At 41.1% G+C, this 26,761-nt stretch overlaps 1 protein-coding gene across 1 annotated transcript in view; it reads right to left on the bottom strand.

The window, feature by feature from the left end:
• LOC149192479 (histidine kinase 1-like) overlaps positions 1-26,209 on the bottom strand; it is a 360,562-nt gene extending 334,353 nt beyond the window's left edge. Inside the window, exon 1 of the mRNA XM_089404623.1 lies at positions 25,717-26,209. Within this exon, the coding sequence (XP_089260749.1) occupies positions 25,717-25,983 (267 nt within the window). The 5' untranslated portion in view covers positions 25,984-26,209. The remainder of the gene's footprint in view (positions 1-25,716) is intronic.
• Between the last annotated feature and the right edge of the window lie 552 nt (positions 26,210-26,761).

Below are 26,761 nucleotides of genomic sequence, written 5' to 3' on the forward strand. Positions count from 1 at the left end.
CATAACTGAATAGATCAGATCTGATATTTTCTGAACAACACATATTAAGAAGGCCTAAAAACTCATAATTGCACATTGGTAAATTTGTTTCAGCATTTAGAAATTTTTGGGCATATTTGGCATAAGTTATTACAATAATAGTTCACTGTTTGCATAATTTTCTCACTGCTGTAATAAGTGATTTCAGATCTGATATATGCACTAAATATTGCATCTTAAGTGGGCTAAAATGCATAACTTTACATTGACAAGTCATTAGGATATCTATTGGTCATCTTCAGTCTTATATGCTTAGTAACTTCTTGATTGGAAGTGATTTACTTCTTATTGTCCTATACTTCATCCTAAGTAGCTCTTTCATGGTTAAATTGGCTCATGATGGTTTATGGTGTTAAGTTCTAACAATCGCTTCTCTTGTGTTAGATTTGGAAAATTGTTAACTTGGCACTAAATCACTCAAACATCTAAGCTTTGAATCCTCTAATTGTAATGTTCCTAAATAGGAATACAAGTGATATAAAGCAAATAATCTGTGCAGCAAATTATAAAAACGAAATACACATTAAACACCCATAGAAATGCTGCAAATATGGAACTGCTGAGCCATTTTATTACTTCTTTGAAGGCAAAATACAAATGATAATAGAATGGTGCACCTGGGCTTGTCTCAGTGGACAAGCATGACCAAACCCAGGTGAGAAAATGGCTGATCCAATGACTACTCCAACTGCTGCACCAATCTGCATTGCGCTGCCTAGAAAACTACCTTTCTGCTGAAGTTCGAATGGTTGAAAGGTCCACTTCCTATGCCCAGAAAATTATATGTTTTTAACCCCGAACTCCTTGGCCTAAACCTAGAAAAACCCACGAAGGATTTTGGCTGGTTTAGACTTCTGAAATTCGACCCCCTTGGAGCCCAACTTTAGCTGCAACTGCAAAACTCGGCCTACTAGAATCTGCCTGTAAATCCTCCCGAAAATGGTCCCAAAGTGTTGGGCTGACCCCTACTATCAATCCCCTGACTTCATGGATGGGCTTCCGGCCTATGGCACCTGCTCCTAAGCTCCACGAAAATTGCTGGACTGGCCCTCTACACTGTCCCCAAGCCCAGTAATTCGAACTGTTGGGATGTTGGCTCTGTTGGCTCCAAAAATCACAAGGAATGTTGGCCTATTGCTGCTCTCCCAATCCTCTAACTCTCCCGGCAAATGGCTGATCACTGATAGCTCCAACTCCTCCTACGTATTCTCCAGCTAGCCAAAAATATGCACTCCCTGTTTGTGGCTGAATGAGAATGTTGCAACACACTCCTGGATCTCTTGAAATGACTATGGAACTGCCTCCCTAGGGCGGGCACGGAAGGTCCCCCGAAGGAAAGGTTGAATCTCCTGCTTGAGAGATTTGTGGCTAAACAGTCGATTGACTCAGCTAAACAGCAGAGCGAACAGTCAAGTAATTTTGTTTGCAAGGTGTAAGAATGAATCCAAATGAGAGCTTCTTCCTCCTTATAACTCCTTGGGCCTTCCTTGCCTCATGTGGGCCCCTCCATCCACCTATTCGACTTCCCTCCAAGCCATTCGAATGGCCTAGTCCGAATTCTCATGTGGGTGGCCCCCACATTCCACTAGCAACCAAATAAAGTCGAATTGCCTCCTAAGTCCCTAAGTCGAAAATGATGGGTTCTCTTCCTTAGCCAAAATTATGCAAAATAGTGTAGCAGCACCCTGTTACAAATGTATTTGAGAAGGGACATGACACTAATCTTGTGGAATTGTTTAAGTTACTTTGAGCATTGAAGTTTCATTGATCTAGTTGGTTTAAGCATCTAATTTAACATTGTTGAGGAATCATTGATAATTGCTAAACACATTGTGTTGTCTATCTTAAGCACTTGGCATCTTAAGTTTCATTGGTTATAATTCTAAGTGAGCATCTCAATATTGGTCATTGGCATACCTTAAGTAGTCTCAAGTAATCATTGTTGAATTAGATAAGTGTTCGAAATTGCTAAGCATCTTGTGCATTGATCCATTGTTTAACATTGACACTTGCATTATTAAGCACTTGTCTTGTTTTAAGATTGTCTTTTCATTTATTGATAAGTACTCTTGAATATTAATCATAATTTAAGTACTTAAACAACTAAACAATCTTAAATCCAGCACTCACTCATAACCATTGCATAAGCATTCTAGGATTAGCTTGCACTAATAATTTACCTCCAACTCCAAGTATAAGCTTGGTTGATATACCTCTACGTCCACCCTTTCTCCCGTAGCTTGAGGGATTCAACACCTTTATAGTGGTTAACACAGTGACCTTGCAGTCGTCAGAGCCACACTCTCTGCAGCGCCAGAGGCACTATGTGGTTGGAACACAGGGTGAGGTATCGTTAATCAAGCCTCTGCTTGCTTCCCATTGGCTTCCATTCCACAACCTACTCCAAAGATTGGTCTCAAAACAGTTAAGAGAGAGGTTCCATTTAGAATAGGCATACAATTAAAAAGTCACCAAGATCCTTGCATTACACATAGATCTTAAGATTTGCATAGCATACTGGTTGATTAATTATTTAAGCAGCGGTTGTCCATCTGGTTACTTGGTCTTAATTTGTAATAAGCAAAAATTTTGACTCCATAAGGCACTAGTCTCATTTCTAAATCTAATCAAATCCTTGAATCTTTCTAAATTTAACCAAGTAGCTAGGCCACTCAACTGTGTCTCCTAGACAAGTTGGTTCCCAACTTGTTTTTCATCATCTCATTTCCATAGGGACTACCCCCATAGCATGTTGTTGGGAGACAACTACAATGGAGTGGGCGGGGATCAGAGTGACAGCCCCCGCCCTGAACCATTGTCACGGTGCCTATACAACCTGAATGACAACATTTTTTGGCCCCATTTCCGGGGACGAATTTCTTGTCGTCGAGGTTAACGACATTCTCATTATTGATCTCTCATTTTTTCATTTATCCTGTCAAACGGCACATTTTTTGGCGCCGTTGTTGGAGATCAATTTATTGGACCTTGGTGTTGACAACACTCTCATTAATCTTCCTAATCTTCTAATCTTCCATCATTCTTCATCTCTTCATCACCTTATTTTTTGTTTTCTCACTAATCCTCTCATCTTATTTATCCCCACGTTTAGCACCTGGACATTTAGGTTGGTTTCCTGTTTGGGTGGCAACTCCACTTGTTCAACCATTCACAAGAGCTTACTCTAGAAGGAATCTTTGTAGCTTGGTTAACCCCGCTCCCAATCCTGAAAAGGTTCTAAGAGCCCGGTTAAACAAATTACATTCTAGAGAGCAATTAAATTTTCTCAGACAGGAAGCTCTCCTTGATCTCCATTTGCTTTTCATTAATCCCATCAATCAAGACATCATGGGTGATTATTACAGGCCTTGCAACTTCACAAATGTCCAAGGGTATCCTCACAACCTTCCGGATGAGTCTACCATGAGCAAGCTCCTGACCTTTCAAGGAAACAATGACATCAATGTTGAAGCTCATATTAAAAAGTTCAACACATTTGTGCAAAGATTCGCTCATTCCATTGCCTACAACCATGAAGATGTCAGGATGAAATTATTTGTTTTGTCATTGGAAGATAATGCACTTGATTGGTTTCATGATAAAGCGGATAATGCCTTTGACTCTTTGAGAGCCCTCACTAATGCATTCAAAGACAAATATGGGGATAAGAGGGAAGGAAAGTACTTAGTCAAAGAATTGAATACTATAAAGAAAAGAGAAAATGAAACAGTCGAAGAATTCAACCAAAGGTTTAATGGTCTTCTAAGGGATATGACTCAAGATTATAAGCCTCCTGACAAAACAATTTTGGAGCAATATCTCAAAGCTTTTAATGGTGACACTCAGTATGAGATTAGATGTGCCAAGCTTGCCACTTTAGTTGTTGCCCATAATACAACTGAAGAGTTGGAAAAGGATAGGAAAGCTTCAGGTAAGTCAGAGGTCTCGAGTTTTGATAGAGACCCTGTTAAATCTAAGGGAAAGAAAATTAAAGAAGAAGAACCAGAATCAGTTAAGGAATTGACTCGAGTAATCAGGGAAATGAAGATCAAACATGCCAGACAAATAAGTTATATGCAGAATCAATTAATTCAAATGGAGAGAAGTTGGATGTAGAGTATGCCTCCCAAGAAATCAATAATAACAGAGGCAGCAACAATCCTTGGCTAAGAAAAAATCTTCTTAATGATCAGAGGCCTCCCACACCACTTAAATCTGCTAATATGGTTGACGAGCCTATCCCTTTCTGTAGACCTTGTGAAAGCTTCCATGAGGAAAGTACATGTGCCTTTGCTAGAAGAATTTTAGAGGAAGGAGCAAATCAACAAGTAAATAATGCAGGACAAGATGCTCCTAAAGAGAGTCGATGTGCTAATATGATTTCTTCATCATTTGCCATAAATAATTTCAGTGAAGAAAAGGACCCCATCACTCAAGCATACGGTAAAAAACCATCTCAGGAGCAAATTTTAGAAATTTCTAGAAGTAAGGGATACACCTATCAAAGGAAAAGTAAAGATCAGAATCAGAACAAACAAGTTGCTTCTGAAAGGTACAAGTCAGGATTGAAAGTGGATTGGGCCGCATGGATTAATAGTATTAAGATGTTTGTCCCAGTGCTTGAACTTTTAAAAATTCCATCTCAGAGGGCATATTTCTTCAAGGCTTTAGGTATGGTTCAACAGGGTAATGTTGATAATGATTCTAAGGATGAGGAAATTAAGTTGAAAGATTTAAACTGCTACATGACAAATGAAGATCATCAGCCCTTCTTCCTAACTTTGGACATAAATGACCGTTTTCTCCACAATTGCATGCTTGATTCTGGTGCATCTACAAATGTTATGACTAAGAAAGTTATGGAACAATTAAACTTAAGAATATCTAGACCTTACCATAACATTTTCTCAATGGATTCTAAAAAGGTTGAAGTCCTTGGTGTGGTTAAAGATCTACAAGTCTCCTTGGTTGATTACCCATACAAGATCATCACCATGGACATAGCAATAATTGATGCACCAAATGTATGGGGAATGCTTCTTTCCAGAAAGTTTGCAGTTGATTTAGGTGGGTCTATTCAGATGGATTTATCTTACGCCACTATTCCCGTAGCAGTTGGTGGCATGGTCAAATTATATAGAGAAGTGGAAAGAAGATATCACGTGGAAGTTCCAAAGAGATTGGAAAATGGTGAAGAAGTTGTGCCACAGGGTCATCCGCCATATTTTGAATTAGACTTTGTCCAGCCTGTTTATCACTTTTCTTCATTCCATAGTCAGCAGTGATTAGTTTATTGAGTCATTGTAAATCCATTATGCAAATTTATAATGTAAAGGACGCTAGTAAGGCCGTATATGTATGTAACAACCTAGGTAAACATATTATTTTGGCAAGAGTCTCATCCTAGGAGGTTTTTTGTCTCACTTACTCATCTCATCTGTGTTTCTAAACATGGATAGTCGGCAAAGTTTTTCCCTGCAACCTCACCCCAAATCTAGGGTGGAATTCTTCGTCTAAGTCTTAGTGAGTCCTAGTGTTTCAGTAGAGTCTTATGTAAAAGTGGTTTGGGAATAATTTAAGTTATTTGGCTAAATTATTTTATTACAAATCACTTGGTCTACTAAATCATATTGTGTCGCAGAATTGGGTGTGTAACTTGAGGGTTTATATCGAACGGGTGTTCTCCCTTTGAGGGTTGAATTGTAATTATCTTATGTAAAAAATATTTTAGTGCATGGCCCCTCATACTTAGACACCATAGCTAAAATATTAGAGCGTAGAAAATTTATTGATTCCCTCAAGTGTCAATTAATTAAATTTTCTAGCAAAAATAAATTAAAATCCTAAGCCAGAAATTTAATTAATTAGAGTCAAAATTAAAGTCTAAGAGAAATTAAATTTTCGAAGCGGAAAAATTCGTGGGTATCAAAAAAATTAATTTTTGGAGGTCTCCCACCAAAGGAATATTGGAAATTTCAAGAAAAATTAGATCCTTGGACCTTGGTGGTTAAGTCAAAGTCAATTTTTCGAGGAAATTAGCTCAACATAATTAATTTTGAGCTAATAAAAAATGGGTTAAATGAGAAATTCAAAAATTTCTCAAAAATAATTATTTCAATGGTAGAGATTAAAAGTTGATCAAGGATTTATCGATAGCCAAGATTATTTTGACGAGGATCAAGCCAACTAGCTGTTATTTTTCCACTTGGAGGATTTATCTATAAATTAGGAGTCATTTGAGTCTCAAGCCATCTGATATTTGGCTAAGAAAATTATGCAGAAAAGTTGATGTAATGCTACTATTCCGCTGGCAACGTTTTTTGAATCATAATAAAAACTTTGGGGTGCAGTTCATGGTGTTTATTGTCTACTGATTTGTGGTATGCGCTGGGTACGAGCATTCCTATATTGTGCTTAAATTTTTATTAAAATTTGTTTATTCATTAGATGGTGATAAGAACATTCTATTGGTAGATTTTGAGTCTATCTTAGGTGATCTGATTTGCCATATGTCTAACAAGCTTTCTTGAAGAAAATATATAGTGTTTGCAGGTTCCCCAATCCTTGGGCTCCAAGTTCACAAACTGTGGATATAGGTTGAACTTGTTTGGACTTCGAATATTTTTATGGTTTATCTAACTTTGCTAAGGCTGTAGCTTGCATTTATTTTCCAAAGTATACTTAGCCATTTATCAAAAAATCTCTAAAAAAATATTTCTCAAAATTCCTTTTAAAAGCATTGTATATTTGTACATTTGTAAATAAATTTGTATAATATATTTTGTAAATTATTTTTTCTAACTGGGTTTTGGGGTTTTGAAATTTTTGTATATGTTAGGGTTTTGGGTATTTGTAATTTCATTTGTGCAGGTTAGATCAAGTGAGAAGAGTTGGATTAGAGTTAGATATAGCCCTTGACGGTAAGATCTAGTCTACAAAAATTTTGCAGGGCCAGCTACTGAAGCAAATATGAAGTAAATTGCAGATCTGAAGCAAATCAAATTTTTTGAGCAAGGGTTTCAAAGTATTAGGGCTCCTGGGCCCTGATCTACCCTCTCTAAGGCCAGCGTCTTCCTCCTAAGCCTTTGTGCCATCCTTTGATGGCCCGCGTCAGCCCTTTTTGGCCTCCCTAGGGCTGGACGTAAGCCCCAAGGGCCTCAACCTCCCCTCTTTCCCTTTGTCGTGGCCTTGTTAGGCCTTCCGCTGCCCTTCCTCGGCCCTCCTCTGCAACCCTTCCTTCCTCCTCCGCTAGCTTCCTCCTTTCGGCTCCCTTCTCCTCCCTCCTTTCTCCTCTCAGCCCTCCTCTTGCCCTTGGTGCTCTTTGTTCCTTAGGCCGCAATCGTAAAAGGGTTGTGATTGCCTCTTTGAGGCCTCCTCTAGGGTGTCGCAGGCCTTAGGGCCTCAAAAACCCTAGGTCGCAACCCCTAGTGGCTCTTTAGGCCCCTTCTAAATCCAACAACAACTCTTTTTGGCTTGTCGTGAGGCCTATTAGGCCTTTTGACACTAACTGCAAGCCTATTTATGCCTTTTCCCTTCCTTTGTGGCCTCTTCCTAGCCCTAGCTTGCCCTAACTGACCTCTGAAATTTCTGGGACTGAATACTTGGTGTGTTTTGCAAAGAAATTGGCTCAAATCTTGTGTTTTCAGGTGCCAAGTACATTGGAGAATTTTTGGGAAAATTGGGCAAGTGTGCTACAAGGCCTTGGACCTAGGGTTTGCTCTCTAAACCCTCATTTTGTCACTGTTTTGCTTCAGCTGTCATATTTATTTTACAATAGTAAATTAAAAGCCCTAAATAAAAGTTTGCTAGTGTTTTGGCTACTTAGGCATTAAACATTTAGCCTAGATCTACTTGTTTGCTCGCTGAAAAGTCATTGCATAACTGAATAGATCAGAGCTGATATTTTCTGAATAACACATATTAATAAGGCCTAAAAACTCATAATTGCACATTGGTAAATTTGTTTCAGCATTTAAAAAGTTTTGGGCATATTTTGGCATAAATTATTACACTAATAGTTCATTGTTTGCATACTTTTTTCACTGCTGTAATAAATGATTTCAGATCTGATATATGCATTGAATATTGCATCTTAAGTGGGCTAAAATTCATAACTTTACATTGACAAGTCATTAGGATACCTATTGGTCTCATCTTCAGTCTTATATGCTTAGTAACTTCTTGATTGGAAGTGATTTACTTCTTGTTGTCCTATTCTTCATCCTAAGTAACTCTTTCATGGTTGAATTGGCTCATGATGGTTTATGGTGTTAAGTTCTAAAAATCGCTTGTCTTGTGTTAGATTTGAAAAATTGTTAACTTGGCACTAAATCACTCAAACATCTAAGCTTTGAAACCTCTAATCTTGTGGAATTGTTTAAGTTACTTTGAGCATGGAAGTTTCATTGATCTAATTGGCTTAAGCATCTAATTGAATATTGTTGAGGAATCATTGATAATTGCTAAACACATTGCGTTGTCTATCTTAAGCACTTGGCATCTTAAGTTTCATTGGTTATCATTCTAAGTGAGCATCTCAATATTGGTCATTGGCATATCTTAAGCAGTCTCAAGTAATCACTGTTGAATTAGATAAGTGTTCTAAATTGCTAAGCATCTTGTGCCTTGATCCATTGTTTAACATTGACACTTCTATCATTAAGCACTTGTCATGTTTTAAGATTGTTTTTTCATTTATTGATAAGTACTCTTGAATATTAATTATAATTTAAGTACTTAAACAACTAAGCAATCTTAAATCCAAGACTCACTCATAACCATTGCATAAGCATTCTAGGTTTAGCTTGCACTAATAATTTACCTCCAAGCAGAAGCTTGGTTGATAGACCTCTAACGCCACCCTTTCTCACCTAGCTTGAGGGATTCAGCACCTTTCGAGTAGTTAACACAATGATCTTGCAGTCGTCAAAGCCACAGTTGCTACAACACCGGAGGCACTGGGTGGTTGGAAGACGGGAGGAGGTATCATTAATCAAGCCTCTGCTTGCTTCCCGTTGGCTTCCATCCCACAACCTACTCCATTTGTTAGTTTTTGTAGCATCGAATGTGTTCTAGCCTTGAAATTTTGTGGAGAGGCTAGAATGCATGAGATCTCCAAAACCCAGAAATCGTTTCTCGAAATTCTGCCTAGAAATGACTTAATTAGATTATTAGTCAGTTTTTTAAATATTTCCTAAGTCCAAACTTAGGGAATATGACTAATTAACCAGAATTAATTAATTCAAGGTGTGAATGTTTTAGAAACTCACAGGGGTAGACTTCAAGTTAATCCTAGCCATCGATTAAGATATAATCTTGGTCGTTGAAGTCTCAACAGAGGATTATAAGAAGAAGTCGAAGGGGCTTGGATAAATCACTTCAGCAGTTCGATTTCATGGGCAGATCGATTTCCCAAGTAGCAACAATCAGTTGCCAGAGAGAGAGCCAGTGAGATCGAAGAAGTGATTAGGGGCAGGGATAGTCAGTTGGAGGAAAGATTTTCCAAATCCAGAGAGGCAGCAGCAAGTGAGTTGAATTATCCTAGAGAGGCAGCAGCAAGTGAGTCGAATTATCCTAGAGAGGGACTGCGCAGTGCTTCAGTTAGGCAGATCAATTTGGTGAAGAGAAAAATCCGTTCTCAGTTCTAGAGGCCGAGAAGGAGTCGCAAAGAGTCGAAGAGAAGATTTTCTCAGCTTCCAGAGGCAAAACGACTTCATCTAAGCCCAGTCCAGAGCAATCGTCTAGCCAGCTACGCAGAGCAACGCAAAGGCTGACACAGTGCACTAGGAGGCCGAGTTTTGATAGGGAAAGTCCAGCCAGAGATTGCCTGTGGGGGAAGGGTAATTTCCTTCAGTATTTTGCTCATATTTTCTTGTTGTTTGGATTGCTAATTGGGCATTTCAGGTTTCATTGCTACATAATAAATAAAACTGTCACTGTTGCACCAGTTTTCCCAAGTTGGGTTTTTCCGGGGACATTGATCCAAAAATAGTTGTGTAAATTTATGTGTGTGCTACCATTTCTTCCAGCGTTTATTCTTCCGCAGTTTTATTTGTGTAGGTTGCATTGTGATTTATTCAGTATTTGTTGTAGCAAACAATAAATAAATTGTTAAATTAAATTAACAATTAGGAGAATAATTTCCAATTGTTGCAATAGGGTTCTAGTTTGGAATTTTCACATGGTATCAAAACGCAAATGATCAAGAGCTCAGTAGCGAAGAAAGAAGGAATTTCGTTGTTCAGTGAGGACAACAGATTGAAACCCTAGAGGCAACGCAGTCACCTTGGCCAAGAGGCCAAATTTCTTTAGGAGATTCGATTTTTCTGAGTGAGGCAAAAAAATTCGATCTCTCCAGATTGAGGGATTCCAGAGGCAGAGGGAGCAGCCCAGTATTTTCGCAGAGCAGATCTCTAGCTGGACGCAGTAGTTTTTGCAGCAGTTTGCTAGAGCAAAGCTAGCGTCAGGAGGAAGAAGAGCACACACTGAGGGAAATTTTTCATCAAGGAACTTCTAGTCTCAAGAAGTTCGATTTCCCTTGCAGATCAGCAGTCATTGTGTGCAGATTTTCTCACTCCAAAAGGGAGTGCGAATAGCTGAGCAGCAACTAAGCAAAAGGGAAGAGGAGATTTTCGACATTTGTTGAGATGGCCACTACTAGGCTTCGAGATCAGGATAGGTTGGATGGTGCTTCCAACTATGTCATCTGGAAGGCAAGGATGTCCTTCCTTCTGGATGAGTTTGGCCTGAAGACATACATAGATGCAGTGGTAGTTGTGCCCCAAGATGCAGATCAGCTGAAGGAGTACAGAAAGGAGATGGCGCGGGCGAAGAGGCTGATCCTTGATTGTGTTCGAGATCACATAGCTGGCAAAGGGACTGCGACTCTCACCACGCTATACGAGGGCACTTCCTAGCAGCGGAAGATGTACTTAGAGGAGAAGTTGAGGCTCATCGGGATGCAGAAGGGGCAAGGCATAGACCCCTTTCTCACCAGGATTCAAGAGGTTGAGATTAGTTGTCAGTTGTTGGGTCAGCGCCTCAACCCACAGAGCTTGTGAGATTGGCACTCAACAGTGTCTTGGAGGAGTCGCAAGTCTTTGTCTAAATCATATTGGGCAAAGACAAGCTAACAGAGTGGGACAGGATGTGGGCTGATTTGCAGCAAGAGGAATTGAGGCGAGCTCTTCTAAAGAGCTCCATCAGTGGAAGCAACAACAGATCTAAGCAAGTGAAGGAGGAGGAGAATGTGGCCCTCACATCGAAGGGTCCCAGTCAGGGACAGGGGGAGCAGCGAAAGAAGACGAAGGACCTATCAAAGATCAAGTGCTTCAGATGTGGTGAACTTGGTCACTATAGTACCCAGTGTCCTCTCAGGAAGAAGGACAAGGAGGAGAAGCAGGACTAGTAGGTAGCATCAGCAGAGATCGATAGGCTTTCCTCCAGGCTAGAGGAAGACTTCGCCATGTTTGCTGACATACCCCAAGAGTGAAGTGGGGTGACTTGGTGTTGTAGCCCCAGAGTGCTACAGATGGGCAGGATCCTTGAGGGGTCCACCTCATGGATCAATACCTTGCTACGAGGGCCCACAATATTCAATAGCAGGATGGATCAGTGATAGTTGATGCAGTCAGATGCCAGAGTGACAGTTGCAGAGACTAGTAGCAGTCAGATGTTGGGGAGCGCAGTGCAGAGTTGGCAGCAGTGCAATTGGCACAGTGCAGAGTCAGCAGCAGCGCAGATTCTTCAGTGACAGTGCAGATACTAGCAATAGTCAGAGACTCGGGTGATAGATGCATCATACTGATCACAGTTGATTCAATATTTAGGATGCTTTTCGGTTGCATATATTGTAGTTGCAACAACAACAAATGAGAGGGAGTTGCAGTGAAGATGCAGTGTTGGCAGCAGAGTCTGCAGCAGCACAAATGCAGCACATATTAGAGTTGCGCAGTAGTTGGTGGGCAACAGCAGCCAGACATTAGTTCCATGACAGGAGATGATGCAGAGACAGGGTGTTGTCATAGGATGTGCAGTAGAGCACTAGAACACATTCCTTGCTAAGAGGGAGTGTTAGTTTTTGTAGCATCGGATGTGTTCTAGCCTTGAAATTTTGTGGAGAGGCTAGAATGCATGAGATCTCCAAAACCCATAAATCGTTTCTGGAAATTCCGTCTAGAAATGACTTAATTAGATTATTAGTCAGTTTTTTAAATATTTCCTAAGTCTAAACTTAGAGAATATGACTAATTAATCAAAATTAATTAAGTCAAGTTGTGAATGTTCTATAAACTCATACATATCGACTTCAAGTTAATCCTAGCCATCGATTAAGATCTAATCTTGGTCGTTGAAGTCTCAACAGAGGATTATAAGAAGAAATCGATGGGGCTTGGAGAAATCACTTCAGCAATTCGATTTCATGAGCAGATCGATTTCCAGAGTAGTAGCAATCAGTTGCCGGAGAGAGAGACAGTGAGATTGAAGCAGTGATTGAGGGGCAAGGGCAGTGAGCCGGAAGAAAGATTTTCCAAATCCGGGGATGTAGTAGCAAGTGAGTCAAATTATCCCAGAGAGGCAACGCTGAGGGACTGCGCAGTGCTTCAGTCAGGCAGATCGATTTGGTGAGGATAAAAATTCGTTCTCAGTTCCAGAGGTCGAGAAGGAGTTCCAAAGGACCGAAGAGACGGTTTTCTCAACTTCCAGAGGCAGAACAACTTCATCTGAGCCCAGTCCAGAGAAAGCCATCTAGCTAGCTACGCAGAGTAGCGCAAACGCTGATGCAGTGTTCCAAGAGGCCGAGTTTTGATAGGGAAAGTCCAACCAGAGATTGCCTGTGGGAGAAGGGTAATTCTCTTCAGTATTTTGTTCAGATTTTCTTGCTATTTGGATTGCCAGTTGGGCATCCATAGATGTACTCATATTTCACTGCTGCATAATAAATAAAACCCTCACTGCTGCACTGGTTTTCCCAAGTTGGGTTTTTCCGGAGACATTGGTCCAAAAATAACTATGTAAATTTACGTGTGTGTGTACTAACATTTCTTCCAGCGTTTATTCTTTCGCAGTTTTATTTGTGTAGGTTGCAGTGTGATTTATTCAGTGTTTGTTGTAGCAAATAGTAAATAAATTTTTGAATTAAATTAACAGTTAGGAGAATAATTTCCAATTGCTGCAATAAGGTTCCAGTTTGGAATTTTCACACCATTTAGAATAGGCATATAATTAAAAAGTAACCAAGATCCTTGCATTACAGCTAGATCTTAGGATTTGCATAGCATATAGGTTAGTTAATCATTTAAGCAGTGGCTGTCCATTCGGTTACTTGGTCTTAATTTGTAATAAACAATAATTTTGACTCCATAAGGCACTGGTCTCATTTCTAAATCTAATCAAATCCTTGATTCTTGCTAAATTTAGCCAAGTAGCTAGGCCACTCAACTGTCTCCCAGACAAATTCGTTTCCAACTTATTTTTCATCATCTCATTTCCATAGGGACTACCCCCCATAGCCTGTTGTTGGGAGACAACTAGAACGGAGTGGGCAGGGATCAAAGTGACAATCCCTGCCCTGAGCTATTGTCGCAGTGCCTGTACAATCTGAGCGACAATAGGCATATTACATGGTGGAATATGTATGTCTCCTCTATCACACATCTATATAAATTGGTGATGAGTTTGCTTTCGCAGGTTGTTAACACTTCCTTAGCAAAGAGGTGTTGGAAAACCTATAGCTTCATCCATAGCATGAAGAGAAAAAGCATGAACATAGACCGAGTAGAAAGCTTGGTTTATGTGCACTACAACTTGAGGTTGTTGTCCCATTATTATGATGCGGCGAAGAATGATAGAACATGTGTGTTTTGAGACAACAATCCAATGGAGGGTAATTTGGAGAATGGAGTCATAGTTTTAGAGTGCTCGAAAGCTGAACTTTTGGGTGATCATGATGGTGATCCTATTCATGGAACAAACATGCCACCAAAATCCACTGGCAGGTTTCCAGAAGTAGGAATTTTTCCTTTGTCTTCACAACATCTAGTGTTACATGGGGGCCATGTAGCTACTGGTTGTGTTCCATGGACACCTCCACCCACTCCTAACCCTCTTCTTCATAGATCATAGGAAAAGAAATTAAAAGTTTCTAGTGGAAAGAGGAAAGCTTAGTAGATACTAGATCACTTTTTCTTTTTTCCTATTTAGAAGTACTCTCTAGAAATTAGTACTTTGTCTTTCTTATGGTTTATTTTGTAAACATTATCTAACCGTTTAAGTTTGAACTTTGAACCTAACTTTGAATTGTTCACTGAATCTTACAACTCTTTGGTAATGAATATGATGGTTTATTTCATTTCATGGTTAATGTTATCTATTACAATTTGCTCATGACAAATTTTATACGTTGAAACTTGAAGGTTGATGTTGTAGTTGATGATGATCAATTAATGACAATGTTATAAGGTATAGCTACTAGTTGATTGATGCTTTAATGATCATCATTAATCCAATAGTTAAATCTATCTTTTCATGTTTTCTGCCATTGATTTAACATTCTACATGTTTTTTTAATATATATGCATCAAAATATATTAAAATTATATCATATAGAAAATGCTTCGCTATCAAAAGCTTTTTGAAAATTGTGCTTCCCTCTCCCACTCTCACTCCCTACTCCCAACAAAGTCTGTATTTCTAAATGTGTAAACCTGAGATCTCTCTTTTTATCTCTTTATAAGGAGGTTTTTATATTTAGGCATATCTATCAAATCTCTCTCTTTCATATATAGAGAAAAATTTATTTTTATTGTATTTATATTTCACAAAAGCATAATATTACTATTGTTATTTATTATAAGTATTATATTTTTGAAATTGACATATGATAATGTAAAAGTTACCAACATGACAAACATAACCTCCCTCTGTATCATACTAAGTTGTAGATAAACCTTCATACTCTCTATACAATAACACAAAAAATAAGTAAGTGATCATTTTAAACCAAATCACCCTAAAAAAACCAAATAACAAGAATACTAAATTACACCAAAAATAAACACACAAATTATACACTTGTGAACACACCCATTACACTATCTCTATCAACTGTCCAAGGTTCTTCAAACAAAAACCTTTTTGAAGTTTCTATAAAAGGAAATTGTTTGAAGTTTCTATAAAGGAAATTTTTTGAACAACTTGAACTATATAATGTATGATATTCTTCAAGCACCTCTTCAATTTTGTTAGGAATCTTATGTCATATAAACGTTCGCTAACCTTAATTAAGTTGGCTATAATAGCAATTGGAAGTACCCTTTAAAAGAGTATTTTTATGTAACAATCCTAAATAGGAATACAAGTGATATTAAGCAAATAATTTGTGCAGCAAATTATAAAAACGAAATACACATTAAACATTCATAGAAAAGCTGCAAATATGGAACTGTTGAGCCATTTTATTAATTTTCTGAAGGCCAAATACAATGGATGACAAGATGGTACCCTAGGCTTGTCTCAAGGACAAGCTGGACTAAACCCAGGTGATGGAACAGCTGAGATGATGGTCGTTCAGTTGCTGCACCACTTTGCACTGCGTTGTCCTAGCGAACTACTGATCTGCAACTTCGACCTGCTGGAATGTGCCCAAAAACTGCCCAGAAATTTATATCCTTCCAACCTTAGACTCCTCGGACAAAACCCAGAAAAACCCAAAAGGGAATTTCTCTAGTTTTGACTTTGGGTTTTCGACCTCCTTGGAGCCTCTCCCCCAGCTGCTACAGCCAAATTCGACTTGCAGGAAATAACCTGCAACTCCCTCTCAAAATACCCCTGGAACGCTAGGCTCACCTGTACTGACTAACTCCTTGCTCCCCGGATGACCCTTGGTCCGGATGACTGCTCTCCCAGCACCACGAGTTTGTTGCTACAGTGGCCTCTGCGCTGGTCCAGCTTGCTGCTACTCCAGCAGTGTTGCCTTTTTCCATGCTGCCTCCTCAACTCCCGGCTCTCCCAGCAAGTTGTGAATCCCTTTTGCTGGTCTATTCCCGGCTCTCCCAGCACGTTGTGAATTCCCCTTGCTGATTACCAACTCCTCCTGCGTGTTCTCTGGCTGCCCAGGAATACGCAATTTCTCCCTGCGCTGATGGCTGAAATGTGTGATTGTACCAGAATCCCTTAAAACCCCTATGTAACAACCTCCCTAGGGCGGGCACGGATGGTCCCCTGAAGAAGAGGTTGAATCTTCCCTGCGGAAGACTCGTGGCTAAACAGCCGGTAGACTCGCTGAACAGCAGAGCGTACAAAATGAGTTTGTTTGTCAAAATAATCAGAATGCCTCCAAAATGAGAGTTGATCTCTCTTTATAGCTCCTTGGGCCCCCTTAGCCTCATGTGGGCCCCTCAATCCACTAGCTCGAATTCCCTCCAACGTATCCTTGGCCAATTTCGAATTATGCATGTGATGGCCCCCACATTCCACTTGCTGCCAAAAATAATTCGAACTGCCTATAGTTCCTAAGTTTCTGCATGTGGGGTCCTTCTCCTAAACCAAAATTGCTGCCAAAATTGTGTTGCTGCATCCCGTGACTAATTCATTTGAGAAGGGACATGACAGTCCTCCCCTCCCAAATGTTGCTTGCCCTCAAGCAACCTCAAAGCAGGTGCTCTAGTATGTGCTCACCCTCCTAGGTGGCATCCTCATCCGGTAAGTTCTTCCAGCATACCAAGAACTCCCTGATGATTCTGCTCCTCAATTTCCTCTCCCTGCTCTCCAATATGGCCTTTGGTTCCAACACCAAATGGCCCTCATCATCCAATGGGGGTAGATCAGCTGCTGCAGTCACCTGCTATCCCAGCACCTTCTTCAGGCATGAGACATGAAACACGTTGTGGATCCTGCTCCCCGGAGGTAGTGCTAGCTCATAGGCCACCTCCCCAACCCGCCTGGTCACCTGGTAGGGCCCATAGAAGCGTGGTTGTAGCTTCTCGGCCCCCTTCTATTTCAGCGTGGACTGTCTGTACGGCTGCAACCGGAGGTACACTAAGTCCCCCTCCTCAAAGTGCCTCTCTATCCTGTGTCGATCTGCATACAGTTTTTGTTGATTTTGGGTTGTCGCTAGATTATCCTTGAGAGCTTTGAGGATATCTTGGCTCTCTTGGACCCAGTCTTTGGCCTTTGGGGCCCAGCTGTCTCCGAAAATAATATTAGCAAAAGTTAGAGCATCATAACCATAAAGGGCACGGAAAGGAGTCATACCAATAGACATGTGGTGTGTGGTGTTGTAGCAGAACTCGCCCAAGTGCAACCACCAAATCCACGTCCTCTGCTGACCTGTCACATAGTTCCTCAAGTACCCCTCCAACCACTGGTTGACCCTCTCTGTCTGGTCGTCCGTCTGAGGATGGTAACTGGTGCTAGGAGTAAGCTCCATCCCAACCATCTTGAAAATCTCCTGCCAAAAGCCACCCATGAATCTACTGTCTCTGTCACTAACAATGTTCTTGGGAAGTCCATGTAGTTTGAAAACCTCCTGAAAGAACAACTCAGCTACCTGGGCTGCCGTGAATCTAGTGGGGATGCGAAGAAGTGGGCAAATTTGGTCAGCCTATCAACCACCACATATATGCAGTCCTTCCCCTGTACTGTAGGGAGCCCCGTGATAAAATCCATCGAGATACTTTCCCACTTCCCCTCTGGAATGGGAAGTGGTTGTAATAGCCCTGCAAGGTGAGTCAACCCCCCCTTGTTACGCTGGCAGGCCTCACACTCCCTTACGTGTTGTAGCACGTCCTCCTTGAGGCCTTTCCACGTGAACCTCTCTCGAACAACCATGTAAGTCTTCCAGAACCCTTGGTGTCCGGACAGTGGTGAATCGTGAGCTGCCTGGAGTACCCTCTCCCTCAACTGCGAGTTGGGCACTAAGTAAATGCGCCCCTTGTAATAGATGACCTCATCCATCACACAGTAACGCTCATCTGCATGTGTCCCCTCTAGCACCTCACAAGCCCTCCTGTCCTTGGAGTACTCAACCAACAGCTGAGCCTTCCAGTCCTGGCAGATGCTCATAAGAGATAACCCAGTCAGCCTCCTGGATAGAGCATCAGCCACCACGTTGTGCTTGCCCTGCACATACTCAATATCAAAGTCGTAGGCCTGCACCTTGTTGACCCATCTCTGCTGCCTGTCGTTGAGGCCCTGCTGCCCCATGAAATGTCGAAGACTGTTGTGATCAGTCTTCACTCTGAATCGGTTTCCCACCAAGTACTAGCGGAACTTGGCCAATGCATGCATGATGGCCAACATCTCCTTGTCATATATGGAATATGACAGCTCATGTGGTAGGAGCTTCCGACTCTCGAAAGCTATGGGGTGCCCCTCCTGTGACAAAACGGCTCCAACTCCCACCCCTGATGCATCACACTCCACCGTGAATGGCTGGGAAAAATCCGGGAGTGCCAAGACAGGGCAACTACTCATCACCTCCTTGAGGCGATCGAAAGCGGCCTGTGCTCCCTCAGTCCATGCGAAGGCTCCTTTCTTGGTCAAGTCGGTCAAGGGTGCTGCCAATTGTGAGAACCCTTTGACAAACTTCCTATAGTAAGTGCAAATGCCCAAGAAGCCTCTCAGCGTAGTCACATCTCGAGGTATTTGCCAATCCCAGATGGCCCTAATCTTCTCCTCATGAACCTTCACCTCGTCTGCTCCAATGATATGCCCGAGATAAAGCATCTTTGTCAAACCAAACTCGCATTTGGAGAGCTTGGCATAGAACTGTTGCTCCTCCAGAATGCACAGTACCTCCTCCAAGTGTTGGAGGTGCTCCTCCCATGTCCGGCTATAGATCAAGATGTCGTCAAAGAACACTAGCACGAACCTCCTCAGCTGCCCTCGAAAGATGTGGTTCATGCAAGACTGAAATGTGGCAGGAGCGTTGGTTAGCCCAAACAGCATGACCAGAAACTCAAAGTGCCCATAGTGGCACTGGAATGCTGTCTTCGGGATGTCCTGATCCCGAACTCTGATCTGGTGGTACCCCAAACGCAGATCGATCTTAGAGAAGTACTTGGCTCCTCTAAGCTCATCCATCAGCTCATCAATGTGGGGAATGGGGTACCGGTTCTTGAGGGTCTTCCAGTTAAGGGCTCTGTAGTCTATGCACATTCTGAGGGTCCCATCCTTCTTCTTCACCAGCGCTACGGAAGAAGCAAAAGGACTGGGACTAGGCCTGATGTGACCCAAAGCAAGCAGCTCTTGAATCGCTTTCTCGATCTCGTCCTTATAGACTCTGGGGTGCCTGTAAGGAGTGGTGATGACTGCTTGTATGCTCGATTCTAGCTCAATGGTGTGCTCAAACCCCCTATCTGGTGGCTACCTTGGTGGAATATCCCCGAACACTGCTGCGTACCTGTCCAGAAGAACCTGTATGTCTGTCAGTGGTGACTGTGCCTGTCCCCCAGCCTCTGAGATCCTCAACTCGACTGCCCATGCGATGTCTCCATGTCGAAGATCTACCTCCATCCTGTGGGCCGAAATTGTCTAAGGCGGATAAGACTACATGCCTCTCAAAACCACCAATTTGTCGTCTGGCCCATGAACTCCATCTCAGGTTTCCTCCAATCAGTCGTAACTCTCCCAAGGGAATACAACCACTGGACACCCATCACCACATTGGTGTCTGGCACATCGACCACAAAGAAGTGGTCCGTCATCGAGTAGTTCCCCATAACTACTGTCAAGGAGGGCACGTATCGGGTACACTGGATGGTACGGTCACCCGGCACTAGGACGGAGAATCCCTCAAACTCTGTTGTGGCGAGGCCCCTCCTCTGGACTAGTTGTGCATCTATGAAGTTGTGGGTAGCCCCACTGTCCACTAGTACCGACACCCTCTATCCCTGTACCGTACCTCTGATCCGAAGTGTCAAAAACTTAGGAATCCCGCATAGAGAAGCAAGGACTCCTCCTAATGAGGCAAGAGATGCCCCTCCCTGTGGAGGTGGTGGTGGTGGTGGCCCTCTGTCCCCCAAACTCTCTCCATCTGCCCCACTGCAATCCTGCTCCACCTCGTCCTCCTGGTCACTGTCAGAAAAGACCTCAATGTAGTGTGCTCTACCCGCTGTGCACCTATGGCCTGGTGCCCAGGGCTCCCTGCATGTGAAGCATAGCTTCCTCCTCCTGAGGTCCTTCCATGTCTCCTCATCTAGCTGCCCCCTCCCCTGTGTGGTCCTCGGTGGCGGGGGTCTAGTCTCATGCCCTCTCTGTGGGAAAGGGGTTTGTGCAGGAAATGGCGCTCTAGTCTTGGGGATGGCACCCTGCAAATCTCTGGCACACACCACCGCCTCCTGCAACGTAGAGGGTCTGCGTGACTTCACCAGTCCATGCAGAGGCTCAAGCAAACTTTTAATGAAGGTGTATACCCTCCTGGCCTCAGACAGATCCGGGACCATCACTGACACGCGCAGAAAATTAGAAAAATATTGCTCCGGGTTGTCTGTCTGGTGCAGTTGTGTCAGCTCCCTGAAGGATGCCTCTGGATCCCTTTGATCAAACCACTCCACCACCCTCCTAGTGAAGTCCTCATATGAAACTATCTGGGCATGCCCCAAAGTGGTTAGGCCGTGAAACCACCAGTCATGGGCTTCCCCCTCCAAGTGCAGCGCTGCCATCTTAATGGCCTCCTGTTTTGTCATCCGGTTGAGCTGAAAGTATGTGTCCATCTTTTCAACCCAAGCCCTGGTTGTGCACTTGGAAATGCCATCAAATGTAGGGAAGTACATCCTCCCTATGGTTCTCTGCAGCTCATAGTTTTGGGTCCCCTGTCCTCTGTACCCCTTGTTCCTCTCACTCTGCTTGAGCTTGCAGTAATCTCTGAAGGAGAGGGCTTCTTTGAAATCTTCGTCCATCGCCTGCCACTCTCTGAAGTAATCCCCCATCTGGGGAGTTTCTTCCTCCCGTGTTGGTTCGATCTGTGCCATCGGCACGAAGGAGGGTAGTGTGGCCCTAGTGGGCACACTCACTGAAGGGCACTGCGCTATTGGTGAGGGATGATCGAAGGGCTGAGAAGCCCCAGAGGTCTCTCCACACAGAAACCCTCTAGGTGTGGCTCTGTCTCGACTCTGTGATTTGATCTCCTCCAGCATGTCTTTTTGCCCTTTGGCCAAGTCACTCAAAGCCCTCAAGAGGCTATCGAAAGCCATCTCCTCCCGGCTCTTGGGCTCTGTCATTTCCTCCTCTCTGGCCTCTGTTTTCCCTCTTTCCTCCGTGTCTGGTGTAATTTCCAACTCCCTTTCTCTGCTCCTGTACCTCTGCCCTCGGTAAGTGATGTTCTCCCGGTCTTCTCCTCTCATGGGAAACCAACCCCACAACTGAGCCAAGAATTAGGCTCTGATACCACTGTAATGATCCTAAATAGGAATACAAGTGATATAAAGCAAATAATCTGTGCAGCAAATTATAAAAACGAAATACACATTAAACATTCATAGAAAAGCTGCAAATATGGAACTGTTGAGCCATTTTATTAATTTTTTGAAGGCCAAATACAATGGATGACAAGATGGTGCCCCTGGGCTTGTCTCAAGGACAAGCTGGACTAAACCCAGGTGATGGAACAGCTGAGATGATGGTCGTTCAGTTGTTGCACCACTTTGCACTGCGTTGTCCCAGCAAACTGTTGATCTGCAACTTCGACCTGCTGGAATGTGCCCAAAAACTGCCCAGAAATTTATATCCTTCCAACCTTAGACTCCTCGGACAAAACCCAGAAAAACCCAGAAGGGAATTTCTCTGGTTTTGAATTTGGGTTTTCGGCCTCCTTGGAGCCTCTCCCCCAACTGCTACAGCCAAATTCAACTTGCAGGAAATAACCTGCAACTCCCTCTCAAAATACCCCTGGAATGCTGGGCTCACCTGTACTGACTAACTCCTTGCTCCCCGGATGACCCTTGGTTCGAATGACTACTCTCCCAGCACCACGAGTTTGCTGCTACAGTGGCCTCTGCGTTGGTCCAGCTTGTTGCTACTCCAGCAATGTTGCCTTTTTCCACGCTGCCTCCTCAACTCCCGGCTCTCCCAACAAGCTGTGAATCCCTTTTGCTGGTCTATTCCCAGCTCTCCCAACACGCTGTGAATTCCCCTTGTTGATTACCAACTCCTCCTGCGTGTTCTCTGGCTACCTAGGAATACGCAGTTTCTCCTTGCACTAATGGCTGAAATGTGTGACTGTACCAGAATCCCTGAAAACCCCTGTGTAACAGCCTCCCTAGGGCGGGCACGGATGGTCCCCCGAAGAAGAGGTTGAATCTTCCCTGCGGAAGCCTCGTGGCTAAACAGCGGGTAGACTCACTAAACAACAAAGCGTACAAAATGAATTTGTTTGTCAAAATAATCAGAATGCCTTCAAAATGAGAGCTGGTCTCTCTTTATAGCTCCTTGGGTCCCCTTAGCCTCATGTGGGCCCTTCAATCCACTAGCTCAAATTCCCTCCAACGTATCCTTGGCCAATTTCGAATTATGCATGTGATGGCCCCCACATTCCACTTGCTACCAAAAATAATTCGAACTGCCTATAGTTCCTAAGTTTTTGCGTGTGGGTTCCTTCTCCTAAACCAAAATTGCTGCCAAAATTGTGTTGCTGCATCCCGTGACTAATTCATTTGAAAAGGGAAATGACATTTTAACTAATATAACATTTTCGTTATGCAATCTAAGTTGGCATTATTTTTTCGTTGTGAGGCTCTCCAATTCATAGTAGAAATATTAGGCCATATGGATCTTTGTTGTATATAAATTTGTAATTTTTCATGTAGTGTAGAAACAAAATGGTCAACATATTTAAATTTTCCATATAGTGTACACACAAAATAGTCATATTTTTAATTGTCTTGGATTGTTTTTTACAATATGTTTCATGTTTTTGATACCCTCATACCTTTACCTCTAAAAGAATAAGTAAGAATTTCAAAAACATTAATAAAAAAAATTCAAAAGTACTACAAACAAAAGTAAGTTGTCTAACTCTTCTAAGTTTTGGTTTTTTTGGTATATTTTTTGGTTAAATTTTGTCTGAAATTTGACAAGGATTTGTTGGAATCACAAGTTTAAGTTGTGACATTTGCATAACCCAAGTGCTCCAAAAATTTTGCAAGACATTAAATCCATTTATGTATTTAAAAGCACATTTTAAATAACAAAAACCATAATCTTACCAAAATATTGTATCACCAAATTCCAACCGTGAAAACCAAAACAAATAAGTAACCAAATTTCCAACAAATAAATTATTTTTCCTTACATATTTCTAACACTAAAATTCTTCTATAATTTGAAATGATATACACATTTCCAGTATTCCTATCAGAGTCATAGCGGATTTTTCATTACTTATTTTTTCCTTTTCATTACTTATTTTTTCCATATCAATCCTATTTAAATTCACATTCAATTTGAATCGTGCTACTATGCTCCAATTCACTTTTCTTTCCACCAACAAGAATTCTTTTAGTGATGTCTCCATTTAGTAATGTGTGTGATGATCTAAAATGTATAAGTGGCAGGGGCACACCTCCCAGACCATGCCATGGTGAGAACGTCTATGTCTAATAAACATGCAGTTCTGTCTGAATCCTGAGCTTAAGCGGCACAAAATCAGTAGCAATATTCTCACTTATAATTTGGCCACTTTTCAAAGTTAAGAGAGATTACAGTGAGAATTGCCCTATTTTGACGAGCTTTCTGACACTGCATTTTCTTTTCCTTTTTTAATTTGTCATGTTGATTTTGTAGGTCAAGTAAGTGTTTTTGTATATGTGGAAGGTCTTCTACCCATGTGCTTTGATGATTTGAATAAATGTGTCTTGCTTTTTTAGGAGCTTGCAGGTGATAGGGGAAGTTTGCATGTTAATTGTATGTGAAATGTGTGAGTGAGTTTCATGCATGCAGATTAGTTGCATGTGACATGTATGAGATATGCATGTAACGTAGGTTAAATTTATGATTAGTATTTGAGTTAAAGTAAAGAGTGTTAAGGATAAGAAAGTTAACTAATATTAAGTTATTTGTCTCTAGTGAACTTGACGAGCTAATTTTATTAGTGGATCTTCGTTTATAAATTGAGTCTAAGGGTTGAGGCAAAGACGAGAGCAATATCTGAGTGAGTGTGTGTTGGGTCTGAGAGAATGCAAAGAGGCAGGAGATCTAAATCTGCTGAATCAGATATAGAGTATTATAATTTGTATTTTCTCAGTTGAAAGTATTGTAATTTGTATATTCTTAATTCAGATCAAGAGTATTATAATTTGTATTTTTTTAGTTGAGAGTATTGTAATTTGTATATTCTTAATTGCCCCATTATGCCAAAACATGTGGCCAAATAAATTCTAAGTTTTATTAATGATGAACTAATTTGTGGTATAGAAATCTATCTATCTCATTGTGATTCAAGTCTTGTAATTGGCTTCAGCTTAGCTATGTATTTATTTAATAATTTATTGTTTGGAACTAACTACCAAGTCTAGATTCGGGATCCAACATGCCCATCGCCGTAGTCTAACTAGCCGGAGGAATTTCCCGTCATATTTATAGAAAATCCGGCAAAGATTTTTGTAAATCCAAGTTATAGTTGTTAAATTTCAAAATTTTAGGTGTCCTAGACGTTTTTTATGGTGATTAATCCATTTCCATTATCAAAAACACGATTCAAACACTGCCTCTACAAAAAAATTGAAATTTTTTTTTCCAGATTCCAGTCACTTTTAACATTCCGAACAATTCCTCCGCCTCGATAGACGACTCCATCTGAGGACAAAAAACCAGGGCAAGTGCGTGCTTTCAGATGTGTTATCTTTTTATGGTCAACGTCAATGGATGGAGATGGAATAAATGGTAAGATTTTAATATTTCTTTAACATACTCAATGATCAGCTAAATTTCCCTCGAGATTATTCCCAGTAAAATAAACTAAACTAACTAACTAAATTCCACAGGAACCGTTTAGAGATCGTTAGGATCACTCTTAATTCAGTATTATATTAAGATGAAAGAAATTATCTACCTTACCTGCTTCCAGTAACGAGCAATTCTGTTAAATACAAATTTTAACGTTAAAATTGACCACCATTTGCAGGGAGCTACCATAATTATAGCGTAGTAGCAAGATTTGGCTAGAGTACTAAATTTCGCTAATTTTTGGGGATTGTGGATTATCAATTTACTTTCTAAAATCCTTTTGATAATATACCATTTATTTTTACTTTGATGGGCATGTATATTTTGAAATAAGAAGGAAGCTTCCGAAATTATGAGATAGATACATTCAATTAGTTATCCTTCCTTTTAATCTTCCCTATCCAATTTTAAATGCAGTAAAATTAACAAAATAGATAATCTTTCCCCCTAAATTTTGAGCTATAATTTTAATTATCTAAATTATGGTGAGAATAACTTTTAGAAAATAAGTTTTTCCATTAAAAAAAACAAAAATAAAAAATCCAAATAACTCTGCAATTAATGCCTGCTAAAATTTTTCTAAATTTCCAAAGAAAAAAACATATTGTCGTACCTTATACTTATATATAGTTCCGTGTTAAACACCGTACAGGATTTTTTTTTTTCCAAATCATATTGTATGTTCTTACAATTGAAAGGGTGTGGCAGCATTTACAGTCAATTTAGCACTCTTACCATGATAGCGAGACGAGCAACAAAAACGCTGTAATAAGAAGAAAAGCAACCAGCCTTCCCGGACTTCAGCTCCTGCTCTTGCATGTCTCCATGAAGAAAATGCTTGCGTGTCCTCCTGCAGGAGCGCTTTGCACAGTTAAAAAAGGGAAATTCGCCCTTTATAGAAGGGCAAATCGTTCTGCCCGAGCTCGAACCTGAGACTTGGAAAGCACTCTGGTCCTGAATTTCCATGACCTGCAATATTTTGTGCCCCCCTTGCCCTTCCATGACTGTATTAACTCAGAGCAGGAATTCGTGCACTGGCCTCGAGGCCAAAAGATTCCATATAAGCCTCCATTATAGGGTGAGAGAGCGGATGCCAGCGGCCGAGAAGGCCATCGCTGAGTGCGCGCACTCACCATTTTTTTATTACATTTAAAATTCATTCGTCTCGATGTCTTTATCACTGTCATTATTCCTTTGGTGTAGAGCTGACGAAGACATCGTTGCTCCACTGTTACCAGAGTTTAAAGTAATCCCATTACTGTGACCTTCATCTTTAATGGCCGCGCCCGCATTGCAAAAAGGGGTTACTGATAACGATATGAGAATTTAATAATTAAAATCTTACAGTTTAGGAGTACATGCTTGATTTTTATGATCTTCCGTCCCACAACAGGACAAGATGTGTCCTATTTGTAAAGATAAAGCCATTATCACCTTTTTAAGTATAAATTCATTTAAGATTCAAGAATTTCTTAAAGTGAAAAGTTTTATGTATCATATTTACAGTGAAATGCTGATGACGTATTTAAAAGTGTTCGCGAATCAATTCAAGATGAGATAGTTAAAAGTGTTCGTGGATAAATTCAAAATTTTTAAAAATAAAAAAGTTGGGTAGTAGGTGCATTGTTGTTTTTTTTTAAGGAAAATATGGAGTAAGTTTTATGGGATACTTAGGAGAAATTAGTAATAATTAAGTAAAATTAGCAGTTTTATATTGAGAATGGTTTATTTTAAATTAAAATTTTATGTTTTAATGGAGATTCATTAAATGGATGTTATG

Source organism: Pinus tabuliformis, chromosome 2_2 (assembly GCF_031772625.1).
Source record: "Pinus tabuliformis cultivar Carrire ecotype Pingquan chromosome 2_2, CPIR1, whole genome shotgun sequence".
In the NCBI taxonomy this organism is placed as follows: domain Eukaryota; kingdom Viridiplantae; phylum Streptophyta; class Pinopsida; order Pinales; family Pinaceae; genus Pinus; species Pinus tabuliformis.